The sequence below is a fragment of the Capsicum annuum genome, chromosome 6, assembly GCF_002878395.1.
Source record: "Capsicum annuum cultivar UCD-10X-F1 chromosome 6, UCD10Xv1.1, whole genome shotgun sequence".
Taxonomy (NCBI): domain Eukaryota; kingdom Viridiplantae; phylum Streptophyta; class Magnoliopsida; order Solanales; family Solanaceae; genus Capsicum; species Capsicum annuum.
This window is the reverse complement of record NC_061116.1, coordinates 115,078,453-115,092,750: the sequence shown is the minus strand read 5'-3', so window position 1 is coordinate 115,092,750 and position 14,298 is coordinate 115,078,453. Positions and strand designations below refer to the sequence as shown.

Here is a 14,298-nt window from a genome sequence, read left to right as displayed (position 1 = left end):
TAACTACTATGGCTATCAGGCAGTATCGGTCGATCATTTTGCCGATCTTAGGTGGTTGGTAATTGACATGTATTTTGAACTTTTTAAGTTATTGTATTCTATCTTATTATATATTTTTAATTCAGCCATCCTTAGGGTATGGTGTCTTTAGTTTGGTTTGGTGCATGGGGTGATCTTCGGTCCATGTAGGACTTGAGATACTTGTCACGGCCAGGGCCTGATTTGGGTCATTACAATTTAGCTCAGTCGGTCGATTATGCCTACTGAGTACCCATGGTTTTGTACTAATACTACACTTCTATACCTTTTTTGTGTAGATCCAAGTACTAGTTGCCTCCATTATTTGACATTCGTGTTGCGTTGATTTCTGTAGATAGGGTGAGCTCTTGAAGTGAGAGTCACTCATTTCCCTTTATCTTATTTATATTTGGTCGTTAGCTTCAAGACAAACTGTGTTACCTATTTTAGATACATGGGTTGTATTTGTAGTTGCTCTTGTACTGGTTCTACCAGATCATTGGATGGTATCTATGTATTGACTATATTTTATTTATTCCTAATACCCTATTTTATTTACAAGTTGAACTTGCTGTTTTTCACCTTATGGGAATTTTCTACCATGTTAACCTATTATGTCTAACTTTGGGTTACAATTTGGCTTACCTACTTGCGGGATAAAGTATGTGCCATCATGACTAATAAATTGAGTTGTGATAAATTGGTATCAGACTCTAGGTTACACCGGTATTATTTGTACAAGAGTAAGTATCTAGTAGAGTCCTGCGGATTAAAATAATAACATTTGTTTCCTATATTTAGGAGGCTATAGGACATTCTTAGGAATCCTTCACTTCTTTCACTTATTTTATGTTAAGTGTCTAAGTTTGTTCATAAGATATTTCTTTGGCTTCACTCCTTTGCAAATGGCTAGGGCGCGTGCTACCGCTACATGAGATGAGGGTCTCGAGACCGATCCTAGGGATCTTATTCCTATTTGTGGACAACCTTAAGATGTGTCCCTAGTTAGGGGAAAAAATAGAAGTCCTCCACCAAACCCTATTCCCTCCTGAGCCAAAAATTCTTCCACCCCCGCCAACAGGGGGCCAGGACCACCGTAGGCTCTATCGAGGTTTATTTCTTCTTTGTTGCTTAGAGATACTTTGGTTCAGCTTTTGGGCTTGGTTGGTGGTGCACCATCTAACTATGTATTATCTATAGATTAGATTGGTAATGAGGTAAGGGTTTAACCTGTAGTTGTGGCTCCTAGAGTTAAGGTCCCTTTTATGCAGGCAGTTGCTTTTCTAGTGGTTCCCTAGCCTGCTATGTCTGCCGACGAGCAGAAGATACTGGGTAGATTCTTGAGATTAGCTTTGCCTAGGTTTTTTAGTGCACCGAGAGATGATGCGAATGAGTCTTTGATTGCTGGTAAGAATAGACTTCATAGTTTGGGCCTAGTTAAGACTCATGGTGTGTACTACACTACCTTTTTATTAGACTTAGCTGCTTGACATTGGTGGATGGGTTATCTTGATTACAGGCCAGTTGGATCTTCTCCATTAACATAGACTAAGTTCTCTGATATATTCTTACAGAAGTACATACCTCACAGACTTAGGGATCGATTGACAGATTAGTTTTTTAGATTAGAGCTGGGCTCCATGATAGCTGTGGAGTATAAGGCTCATTTTCATAAGTTGGTTAGGCATGCTATTTCTATTTTAGGCACTGAGTATGAGAGAGTTTGTTGCTTTGTGCGAGGATTAAGTCTTCTCCTTAATATGTGCACTCAAAGTTTGATAGTTGTTGGTAGGTCTTTTGTTGAGGTTTCTGATCATACTTAGGTGATGAAGGAGATACATTATGAGGCTCATGGGGGCAGCTATAAGAGGTGTAGGTATCAGGGTGGTTTTAGTGAGAGTAGTAGTAGTTCCCAACTCGAGATACCAGTTCTCATGGTAGATATCCCCCGTGTCCACTTTATTAGCCTTCGAGTTAGCCTAGTCGACTCATTTAGCTAGTGCTCTAGGTTAGTGACAGAGGTTAGTCTTGTATTAGTGACTACCCTAGTTATGGTAGTAATTAGCCTTCAAGGGGTTCATCTTTTGTTATTCCAATCGAGGTGGCTATTTTAGGTTAGCTGGATCTTTTGGTTCTAGTTCAGCTCATGTGACATGTTATAGTTGTGGGGATCGTGGCCACTATTTGCTATAGTGCCCTAATTATGGGGCAATTATTTCTTCAGGTCAAAGTGTTCCCCGAATTAGAGTAGTTTATTTTTTAGCTACAGGTAGTTCTCAAGGTCGTAGAGGTGGTCCCCAAGAGGCTTAAGGTGGTTCTCAGGTAGGTAAGATAGGAGGTCACTTAAGAGCCCAGTCAGGTAGCAAGTGTGGTCAATTGTATGCAGTACCTTCTAGACCCGAGGCTAAGTCATCGGATGTTGTTCTTATAAGTACGATTCTAGTGTGTCTTCAGTTGACCTTTGCCTTATATAATCTGGGATCCACTTATTATTTTGTATCTATTTATTATGCTCTGTGGTTAGAGTTATCTTGGGATTTATTATCCATGCCATTATATCTATCTACTATCGCGGGTGATTTTTTAGTAGTTGATCAGGTTTTCAAATAATGTTTTGTGATTTCAAAGATTTTGAAACTCATGTTCATCTTATTATATTAGACATAGTGGATTTGATGTGATTTTAGGCATGGACTAGTTATCTCACTATCATGTGGTCATGGATTGTTTAGCCAACATTGTTACCTTAGCCATGCCCGACATTCCCCTAGTCATGTGGCAGAGAGATGTTAGCCATAATTCAATGAGGATTATTTTACATATGTGTGCTAGGAGACTTATTTGATGAGTTGTACATGTTATCTTGCTTATATTCGTGATATTAGTATAAAGAGTCCATCGTTTGACTCTATTCCTGTAGTCCATGAGTTTTCTGATTTTTTCCCTACTGATATACTTGGTATACCTCCTGCCCTTAAGATTGAGTTTGTTATTGATTTTGAGCTTGGCACCTAATCTATTTCTATGAAACCTTATCGTATGGATCCTATCATGCTTAAGAAGTTGAATTCTCAACTTCAGGACCTTCTTTGTAAGGGTTTCATTAAACTGAGTGTGTCTTCTTAAGGATCTCCTGTATTGTTTGTGAAGAAGAAAGATGGCTCTATGCGGATATGTATTAATTATACATAGCTTAATAAGGTGATAGTGAAGAATTATTATCCCATGCCTCGTATTGATGACTTATTTGACTAGCTTCAGGGTGTTTAAGATCTAGTTACCATTAGTTGAGGATTCAGGTTGAGGATATCCTAAAGACAGATTTTAAGACTCGTTATGGTTATTATGAGTTTGTAAAGATGGCTTTTGGGTTGACTAATGACCTAGCCATGATTATGGATGTAATTAACTGAGTGTTCATCCTTATTTGCATTCCTTCATGATTATCTTCATTGATGGCATCCTTGTGTATTCAAGGAGTAGAGAGGAGCACACACAATATTTGAAGATTGTGCTCCATACTTTGAGAGATCATTATTTTTTCCCAAATTCTCTAAGAGTGAGTTTTGGCTTAAGCCACTGACATTCTTTGGACATGTGGTGTCTAAGGATGGGATTATGGTAGAACTGGAAAAGATTGAGGCTAATCGTGATTTGGCTAGGCCTACATCTCTGACTAAGGTTTGTAGCTTTATTTGTTTGGCCGATTATTATAGATGATTCATTAAGGGTTTTCTACCATTTCAGAACCTATGAATAGATTGACTCATAAGGAGGTTTCTTTTTAATGGTTCGAGGAGTGTGAGTTGAGCTTTAGTAAGCTCAAGAAGTTTCTCTCTTCGGTTCATATTTTGGCTCTTCCTATTATAGGTGAGGGATTCACCATATATTGTAATGCTTCTAGTGTTGGTCTAGATGCAGCAGGTTCTTGTTATTGTTTATCCTTTGAGGCATCTTAAGGTGCACGTGCAACTACCCCACTAATGTTTTAGAGTTGGCGGCAGTAATTTTCATGCTTAATATTTAGAGGCATTATCTTTATGGTGTGCATTGGTAAATTTTTGCCGATCATCATATTCTTCAGCATCTTATGACCTAGAGAGAGCTTAATGCTAAGTAGCATAGATGAATAGAGTTTTTTAAGAATTTTAATATCTCTATCTTGTATCATTTGGGCAAGGCAAATATGGTAGCAAATGCCTTGAGTCAGAAGGTAGTGTGTGTGGGTATCTTGGATTGTATTTCATTTTCTTTGGTGCAGGACATTCAGTCCTAATCCAACTTGATGGTTCACCTTGAAATTTCAGACCCTCAGAGGATTTTTGCTAGTGTTGAGGTAAGGTATTCACTATTTGAGCAGATTCGAGATCATCAGTTTTAGGATAGTAAGCTTTGCTTCCTTCATGATCATGTGCTGAGTGGTGAGTCCGAGAGGATCACCTTATGTTCTGAGGGATTTTTTAGATTTGTTGGCCCTATCTATGACTCGAGGATTGATGGTTTAATTTAGTTGATCTTGCACAAGGCTCATAACTCTAGATATTATATTCACCCCAATATAGCTAAGATGTATAGAGATTTAAGGCAGCACTATTGGTGGAGTGGTATGAAGAGATATATGGAAGACTTTGTATCTTTTTTCAACTAATAACTTTCAAGTTGTCATCTTCTGCTTCCCCATAATCTTTTCTGCTATTTTTCATTTGTTACAACCAAATGTGTCATAATATTATGCTCATGTATATGTAGTTTCTTTTTCCTTATTATTTTGAGTGTGTTCTCATGTATCAATACCAACATAATTTTAATTTCTAGTATCAATGGCAAAACTTTGTTCACTACATTTAGTTTTTGCTCCTTAATCTTTTTTATGTGATAATGAGTTGTAATTTTTCTCTTTAAGTACATTTTCTACTTTAAAAATTTTATGTTAATTTTAAAGTTTTGTACTTTATACAGTACACAAATAATTTATTCTTTAAAGGTGGTATTATTAATTAACACAATACAGACATGCAAAGCACACTTAACTAATATTACTAAATTAAATAAGTTATCTAGAAATTTTAATTTGCATGAAGAATAACATGATAAATTTTAAGTGTGGTAAAGAATTCTTAATCATGGAAAATAAGCTAATAATTTTTTTCAAAAAAAGTAATTAAAATTATGGTTAAATAAGTTTGATGAATTAAATGATTTAGTATTTTAAAATAAATGAGATTTTAATGACATGGCATGCCAAATAAGAGAGGAGAAGACTATTGAGGTGTTTTGTATTTTTTAAGAAAAATAGTGATTGTTCGGTGATATTGTGATCCTAAGTGAAACATAAGTGATATTTGAAGGAACTCCCCAAAACTTGAGTGACTATTTAAGGAATTTACTTGAGTATTATTTCAAGATTATTATTACTGTTGTGTGCCAGTGTAGGGGCTTATATGCTTATTGTTCTTGACTTGAGACATCATATATTGCATGTTGCCCGCACAAAAGTTTTATTTGACATCACAAAACTTATTTTTGTTTTATATGCCATTAGAAAAAAGTCATCATTTTCACCTTAAACTATACCCGAAAAGACACACTCAAACTATTGAAGTAACTTAATACACACTTATGCTATCTAAAGGTAAATTTCTTTACCCCTCAAAATTAACCTGGCAAAGAATGTGATATCCACATTCCTACACGCGCGTGAAAAGCAAAAAAAAAATATTAAAACGTCCACATGTCATCATTCAATTGGATTTTATCAACTAATTATATTTAATTAGTTTTTTAAAAACTTATAGTTTTTATTTTCTTTATTTACTTTTTTATGTGTTTTTTTTTTCTTTTTATTTTCTCTTCATCTTTATCTTCTTTCATATTTTATCCTCTCTTTATTAACTCCATCTCTAATTTTTTAGCCCCATTTCTTCTCTCAATCTCCGCTAATTCACCGATGAGTTCATAAATATATTTATTCTTTTAATTTTTTCTTTTTTTTTTGATATTTTGTTGTAGGTAGTTGAGAATTAAATTGCATTGTGGGTTGTTCGAATTTTACGAAATTAGAAAATGGATATTTTGAATTTCATGAGTTGAGTTTTGGATTTTTTCATTTTACTAAAATGTGTTGCGGGTTTCTCGAATTTTGCGAATTGGATTTGGGATTTATCGAATTTTACAAAGTTGGATTATGAATTTCTTGCATTTACGAATTGGATTGTGAATTACTTGAATTTTACTGAACTGGATTGTGGATTTCTTGAATTTTAAGAATTGAGCTCTATGTTTGCATATGAATGGGGTTATGATTTGCTCAAATTTTATCGAATTGGGTTTGAATTTCTTCAATTTCACAAAAATGGAGGAAGGTTGTGAAATAGTGAAAAAAATTAAAGTTATTTGGCTTGTTGTGTTTGCATTTCTTTGACCTAGTCGAATTCGTTCGTTTTATCAATAAATGGGCTTTGCCCAGATTTAAATTGAAAAGAAAGATTGAAGTTGGTGATTAATCTAGGGAAAAACAAAAAAAGGTGAAAAAATATGTTATTGATATGTGTCAGCGCGTGTATACATATTCAGGACAAAATCTAATTATGACGTTCTAAGGGGTAAATAAATTCACTTTTAAATAGTGTAGGCATGTATTAAGTCACTTCAATAGTTTAGTTGTGTCTTCGGCTTTTCAAGTATAATTTAGGATGAAAATGATGACTTTATCTAATGTCATTATTAATAATGTGATGCCCTTACAAAGGCTTAAATAGATATTACAGGCATTTTGAACATTGTTTGTCTTTGTCATGATGAAAATATCTGAGTATGGGGCTAAAATAATATGATTGATACCTTACATATATATTTGTTCTAGTCGTGCCAAGCAAGAACAGATATCCTAAATTATTGACATATTGATTTGATTATGAGCTCACTTATACATGTATTGAATGAGTTTCTATCTTCATACAGATTGATTGTGAACATTTTATTCTCATTTCATATATACATATTCATGAGACATTGGTACCATTGATAAACACTAATTCAAAAGAAAAAGAGATATTTTTATGAAAAATTCTTAGTCCATGAATAATGACCGGAGAGGTGAATATGGCACTTTATAAAATTCTTTATCTATGAACACTAACTGTAGAGGTGAGTTGAGATCTAAGGTAGTATACGGGTTGCAAACTCTCCATAAGTCCTATCTTGGGAGTGTTGAGGCTCGGTAGGTATATTTATAAAGTCATGCAATGACTTTCAGTCATTCATCATGATCCCATAATCATTGAATTGCATATGCATTTTTTGTGTTTATTTATGTACCCTTCATATATACTTAGTTTCCATATATGTTTTCGTGTTTAGCTATTTATATATGGATGTTATATTATAGAACTGTTAGTGGAGATAGTGTGAGCTACTGTTTGAATTATTTTTTGTTTACAGGTGACGTGCTCATAGTATCTATTACTTGTATTATTTTTTACTTTGCTCAGATAATTTATAATATCTACTGAGTACAATTAGATCGTATTCACCATTATTGTACCCTTTCGATGCAGATCCTAGCTCAATTACGAGATGCGACAACTGATTCGTGCTACTTAGAGTTGATATTGAGGTCCTGGCGTGCCCAAGAGTTTAGAGCTGATTCCGACACTCCTTTTGTCCTTATCTTGTCATTATTGATTTCAAAGATGGATTTATGTATTCAGAAATTCGGTGATGTCTTAGATGTCTTGTACTTATGACATCAGATTTTGAGGGTTTTATGTATATTTTACTTTAGATGGTTTTAAGTATATTTTATTTGAGACTTCTGCTACATAGATATATATATGTTGACTCAAATTCATTCTAGAATCTCATTTTTGTTTGTTTAGTTTACATTTCAAATTTTCTTTTCTTTTTGGATAACTGGCTTACCTGCCAAGGCTGAGTCTCGGTTATATCATCATGACCTCAACTTTGTGAGAGAATTTTAGAGTATGACACTTCCCTTAAGAAATATATTTAAGTACATAAATTATAAAGGTTGATTTCCTCCATTATCCTTTTTATTATTCTCAAATTATTCTCCTAAAAATTGTAAAGAAAAAATGACACCCAGTGACTTACAAATAAATGGTCAATGTTTGCCTAATTTATCAAGTGATGGCCAAAACTAATTGTCAATTAATAGTCAAGTTAATATAGGCAGCAAAGGAGGTGGACCGCACACCTCAAATAGAAAATAAATAAAAATAGTAACACATAGATATTTGACACTAAGATCTTTTTTTAGGTTTTGTTCCCTCTTCTCTTCAAATTCTTATTTATATACCATATTACTCTAGATTTCTCTCTTCATTTTTTTTGGGTGTATTCACACACACATGTTGTTCAATTTTTTATAATTGATTTGACAATTTTTCTCTCTTTCTTTAGATTTACATGATAATGCAATTGGAGATTTGAATTTTGTCTTTTTGAATTTCATATTTTATAAACTATTTTCATCTTTTTTTGATTAATTTCCTTAGATTTACATGTTTATGCAATTGGAGATTTGAATTTTCCTTTCTGAATTTAGGTTTTTTAAAAAATATTTTTAAAAGGAGTTTCTTCTCCATTGTATCTACTCTGATTTGTTATTGTATAGTCTACTTGAATTTTCTTACTTTTTGATTCTTCTATACAATTAAATACCATTGTATAGAAATGATATAATTGTTGCATAGAATATGTATTGGTACAGGATATATACAGAAATGGTATAGGATGTGTATAGAGACTGTATAATTATTGTATAAAATAAAGTTTTTTAAGAGGATGTGTATAGGTATTGTAATATTGTTACATAAAATATGTATATGTATAGAATATGTATAGAAACTATATAATTATTATATATAATGTGTGTAAAAACTGTATAATTATAGTATATAATATATATCAATATACGATATGTGTATAGAAATTAGATAGGATGTGTACAGAATCTGTATAGTTATTATATAAAATATATATATATATATAGATATATATATATATATATAAAATGTGTATAAAAATTGTACAGTTGTTGTATAAAATATGTATTGAACAATGATTGTAACTAAAGGTTGTATAAGATGTATATCAAAAATGTAGAATTATTATACAGAATATGTTTTTGTATATGATTTGTATAGAAATTGTATATGTATAAGATTTGTACAGAAACTATATAATTATTGTGTAGAATATGTATCTAAATAATCATTCCAACTAAAGATTATATAAAATATGTGTAGAATGATATACTCTCTCCGTCCCATTTTATGTGTCTCTATTTGATCGGACACAGAGTTTAAGAAATAAGTGATGACTTTGTGAAGTTTATAAAATTGTCCCTCTTAAAGCTATTTTAATCTTTACTTTTTAGTTGTGTTTTCTTAATAAGTGGGACTTATTAAGGATAAATAGAAATGATGTCATTCAATAGTTATTAAATAAGGAAAGATGACATTTTTTTAGGACGGATCAAAAAGAAAATGACGACACATAAAATGAACGGAGGAAGTAATTATTGAATATAATATATTTTTTTTGAACAAGACATGTATAGAAATTGTATTATTATTGTATAAATTATGTATAAGTTATAAGATGTGTGTCTTTATGCTATTAAAGAAAAGAAATAAAAAAAACTGAAGCAGCGAAAAAAGAAAATTATCAGCAAAAATAAAAGAAAAATGAACTGACGAATATTTTAAAAAGATAGTGGAGCAACAATTTTTTTTTCTTCTTAAAAAAAAGAGGCAATAAATGCAAAAGGCCTATGCTATTTAGTGAAAATGCCAAAATCAATGACCAGTTGATGGCAATTGTTTTGACCGATTGACCATTTGTGTGCTTTCCCCAAATGTAAAATGCTAAGCCTCATAAAAGAAAGGTAAATACTGAAAAAAGTCCCAAGAATTCTCAAATTTACTAATTTTGAACCATGAAAAAGAGTCGTAACAATTCACATAATTTGGATTAGGAGGAGTAAGATCGGGCGTGAAACTTTGAGATGCTTCGCTTTTTGGGTATTTTTATTCACTTAACTTAATCCATCCACTTCTCTTTCTGATGTTAATACCTTCTAGCAATAAATTATTTTTAGTAAATCAAGAACGAATGGAATGCATCAACTATATAATTTCAATCCATCCAGCACTGGAGACTAGAAGACTTTAAAGAAGCTAATAAAAAGGTTTTATTAGTAAATATAGAAGCATAGTGGATCGTCTCTCAAGCGTCATTCTTCCTCTGATGGAGCATAGTTGTGAAGTCGGTATTGAAATCAGAATAGATAGAGGCAACCTTTGATATGTTGCCGTTGAGTTCCTGAATTAGGCCCACGTTCTGCACCATACTGTCGTGCGTTCTCGATTGATGATTCTCGTTAACTTGTTGAATCAACAATCTGTTTCGATCCAATACGGACTGCACCTGCCTAAAATTGTTGGAGAAGTTGTTCCATATCTCAGAATCCCCTTCCTCCATACTGATATCCGTGAATGTTTCCATGGTAGAGTTATCACGAACGCGGTGATTATTAGTCCTACGCGAGTTTGATTTGGCCATGGTTTGACGATGGCGATTGAAGTTAGAGGTGCCTTCCATTTTTAAATTGATATATGAAGATATTGAAAGGACAAAATAATTTTGTTGAGTGTTGCTGTGGATACTTTTAATTCTGCATGTAAATTGTTGTGCTTTATATAGAGTCACGGAAGGAACTGCTATGCTAGAGTCTAGAGATATTTCGGGATGGTTCGGTGGAAGGAATAAGAGATAACTAGTCACAAAATTAATTTTAAGATATATTTTATCATGTTTTATTGGATAACATTCAATGAATGACTCATCTTTTTATAATTTCTTCTTATGATGAAATAGGTAATTTTAAAATTAGTAATCAGCACATAATTTTTCTCCTATAATGGACCCCTTAGAGTCGAACAAAGATGACTCCCAATGCGTTAGTGTGGAATAAGACCGGAGTTAAAAATGAGAGAAGGATTTTATGCCACACTTCTCTGGATAAGTTTAATAGCATGAGTAAAATATCTTCCCATTAAAAAGTGCAAAAGGTCAAGCTCAGTACAGCATAAAGGGTGATATAATGAGTAAATATCTTCCCATCAAAAAGAGCAAAAGGTCAGATCAACCCAGAATAAAGGGCCCTTGGGTACAGGAGGAATCAAATGAAAAATATCTAGAGAGCTCTCTACAAAAAGTACCTTCTTTTAATTACTTTATACCAGTATAATTATTTGGATGCGCGAAAATTACTATAAAAAAATTATAAATATTATTATCTTATTCTTTAGATCATACTTAAATTTTTATTAGTTTATTAATTATAGAGTATACCATTTATTCACAATCATTCATTCATTGTTTAATATTATTAAAGATAGAGTGTTATAATTTTTACATGAACATTAAAAGTTTAATAAAAGTTAATAAGTGTAAATTTTTTTATTAAATATGATATTAAATTTCTTGAGAGAATTCAAAGTAAAATAGCAAGGACAATAATATATAAATTTATGTACACGAACTATGTGTTTATTAAGAATATTTTATTCCAAACATATTCTTTTGGTTCATTGTTAATGCATTAGTAACATTTAGTATGACATATAGTGTCTATTATTTTATTATATATTTATTTACTTCAAATATTATATATTATTTTTGTTTACGGAGTGAATAATTGAGTAAAATGATACGATTTTAACAATTATTATAAATGTATTTCAAGAAATTAAAAGTTTGACAGACATATTGTTTCCTCAGAATGCAATTGAACATAAGATGTATTTCTGTGAACGTATATTATCTATATCACCATTCTCGAAATTAAATGACACATTTTTCTTCTTACTAAATCCCAAATGAACAATTCATTTATTTAAAAGTTATTAGTATAAAATATCGATTTGACTCTTAATGAGATGATTTATAATCATAAAATATATAATTTAATTTGATCACAAATTTTGAAACTTTTTTTTAATATATTTTGAATTGCGTATCCATCTAAAATATATTATAATTCCTTTATTCAATATTAGTTGGTCATTTTTAAAAAAATATTGTCTCGTATTAGTTGTCAACCTTACTAAATCAAGAAAGTATTAATTAAATATTTTTATATTAGCCTTGAAATTATTTCTTTTTTAAATGATTCACAATTGTTTGTAAAAAATTTAAATTTTTAAGAGGTAAATTAGTAAATGTACCTTTTTTTTATATATTTTTTAAAAATGTGTGGAAAAGGAAAAATGACCAACTTGACAAATTTAAATTGGCCCAAAATAAAGGAGAGTTTAAGAATGGCCCAAATCCGGAAAGGCCAAAATGAAAAAAAAAAAAAAAAAGACAAAAATCATTTAGGAAAGTAGATATATTTTGTACTTTGTTATTTTGTCTGCTCAAGTTCTAGAAAGTACTTCATTGTTTTGTCCGCATAGTGATGGTCATTTTTTCATTTGTTGTGCTTCACAATAAACTTCATTTTCACAGTGAAATTAAGCTTAATTTGCTTATTTTTTTCTTTTGAAAGCTTCATTTTTGTTTCAAGCTCCATATATAGAGATGCCTTTGTGATATTGTTTCTGGATTACTCTAAGAGGATGAACTATTTTGAGCTCTTTTATTGAGGTAAAAAATTAATTCATTTTGGGTTTATAATCTTGAAACTTTCGATGAAGTTCTACATTACTCTCTAAAGCCTTGTCTTTTGATGTTCAGACCCAAGGTGAGCTTTCCCGTCATCAATCATTATTTGCTTCGATTAACTGAGAATTGGAGCTATTTTTTGATGTGTGATTTTATGTATCTATTTTGTGAGTTTAATTTTTTTGTTGTGTTCACGAATTTAAGGTATATGTGGTTAACCTTCTTTATTCAGATACATGCATGAGTCTCAGATGTGTATATCTTTGGTGAAATATTAAATAGAACTTGTGTGTTGATCAATGTACTTTCTATCTTCTAAAACGTTGTTCCTTATAGACTTTAATTACAGAGAAGGATTCTAAGATTGCAGAGATGGAAGCACTTCCACTGGTGAAGCAGTTAAACTTAAAGCTGCTTTTGAAATAGTTAAAGGAGACTTGATTGGAACTTGAAATAGTTAAAGGAGACTTGATGGGATGCACTTGCATTCACTACAGTAACATTCCATCACCTACGTTTGCCTTGTATGAATAGTGCATGACCATTGTTCCTTGATATTTAACTCCATCTTTAGAACTTTCTTTAGCTTGGGTTAGTTGCTTCTTCTAGTCACAGACCTTTATTAACTTTCTAATGTTAATCTTTGCAAACTGGAGCACGTCTCTATGTTGTATTAATTTCGCAATACAATCTAGTATGATCTTTCTCAACCTTTTGAAAGTATAGTTTCTCTTCACTAAAATTTACTCCCTTTGAACTTGGCACCAAAATAACTGAGTAAGAGGCATACTTGCAATAAGCAGTGTCTATATACTTTAGCTCATTCTTATGCTCACATTGTGTTTCCAAGCTACAAACCTCCGCAAAGTTATGAAAGAATATAGGTGATCAACTTAACAGTTCCATTCTATTTCCTTGCTCACAATTTTGAAGTTCAAAGAGGCATGTTAACTGAAAAAACGTGCTTTCCATTTCATCATATTTGTACGGTATTAGTTCTGTCTGCTAGTGCCTTCTCAGATACTCTTTCTTCATTGAAAGAAGTTCCATTGAAGGATTAGAAGGATTAAGGGTTGCAAAAAATGACTTGACATTTGCTAGAGATTGATTCAACATAATGAATGAACTAAATGTGTAGTCTATCCATGGAGTTCTCTATATGAAGTATGTTTCTAATGGCTGAACTATAAGATAAGAGTATTTCAGCATAAGCTGACCACTTGACCTCTCAATCAAATAATTAGAGGAACTGTTGTTTATGCTTGGTTATATTCCATACATATTATGCACACATTTGTACTACTCTGACATTATCATTGCATGTTGGTAGTTATTTTCTTTGCAGGCTATTATCCCCAAACCCCAGTTGTGAAATTAGACTGGGTAGGTTGTTGTAGTTTATGCTTTTTTGGAGATTGAACTTTGTTAATGAGGTCATTATAGTGTTGAGGAAGTGGCTTTTTAATTTGAGTTATTGAAATGTCATTTGAATTTGAAGCTAATATTTTAACATGATCAATCAATAATTTATTTATATATTGTTGTCTTATTATTATACTTAGAGAAGGCAATTATTGCCTAAGTTTT

General features: G+C 31.8%; 1 protein-coding gene across 1 annotated transcript; it reads right to left on the bottom strand.

The window, feature by feature from the left end:
• Positions 1–9,936: 9,936 nt before the first annotated feature.
• Positions 9,937–10,723, bottom strand: LOC124899705 (protein EARLY FLOWERING 4-like). Its single transcript, XM_047414847.1, has one exon. It carries the CDS (start codon positions 10,642–10,644, stop codon positions 10,270–10,272), a length of 375 nt encoding a protein of 124 aa, XP_047270803.1. The 5' UTR covers positions 10,645–10,723; the 3' UTR covers positions 9,937–10,269.
• Between the last annotated feature and the right edge of the window lie 3,575 nt (positions 10,724–14,298).

What these genes read in the sequence shown, in the direction of transcription:
- LOC124899705 (XM_047414847.1), bottom strand. Translation starts at nt 10,644, where the DNA reads ATGGAAGGCACCTCTAACTTCAATCGCCATCGTCAAACCATGGCCAAA.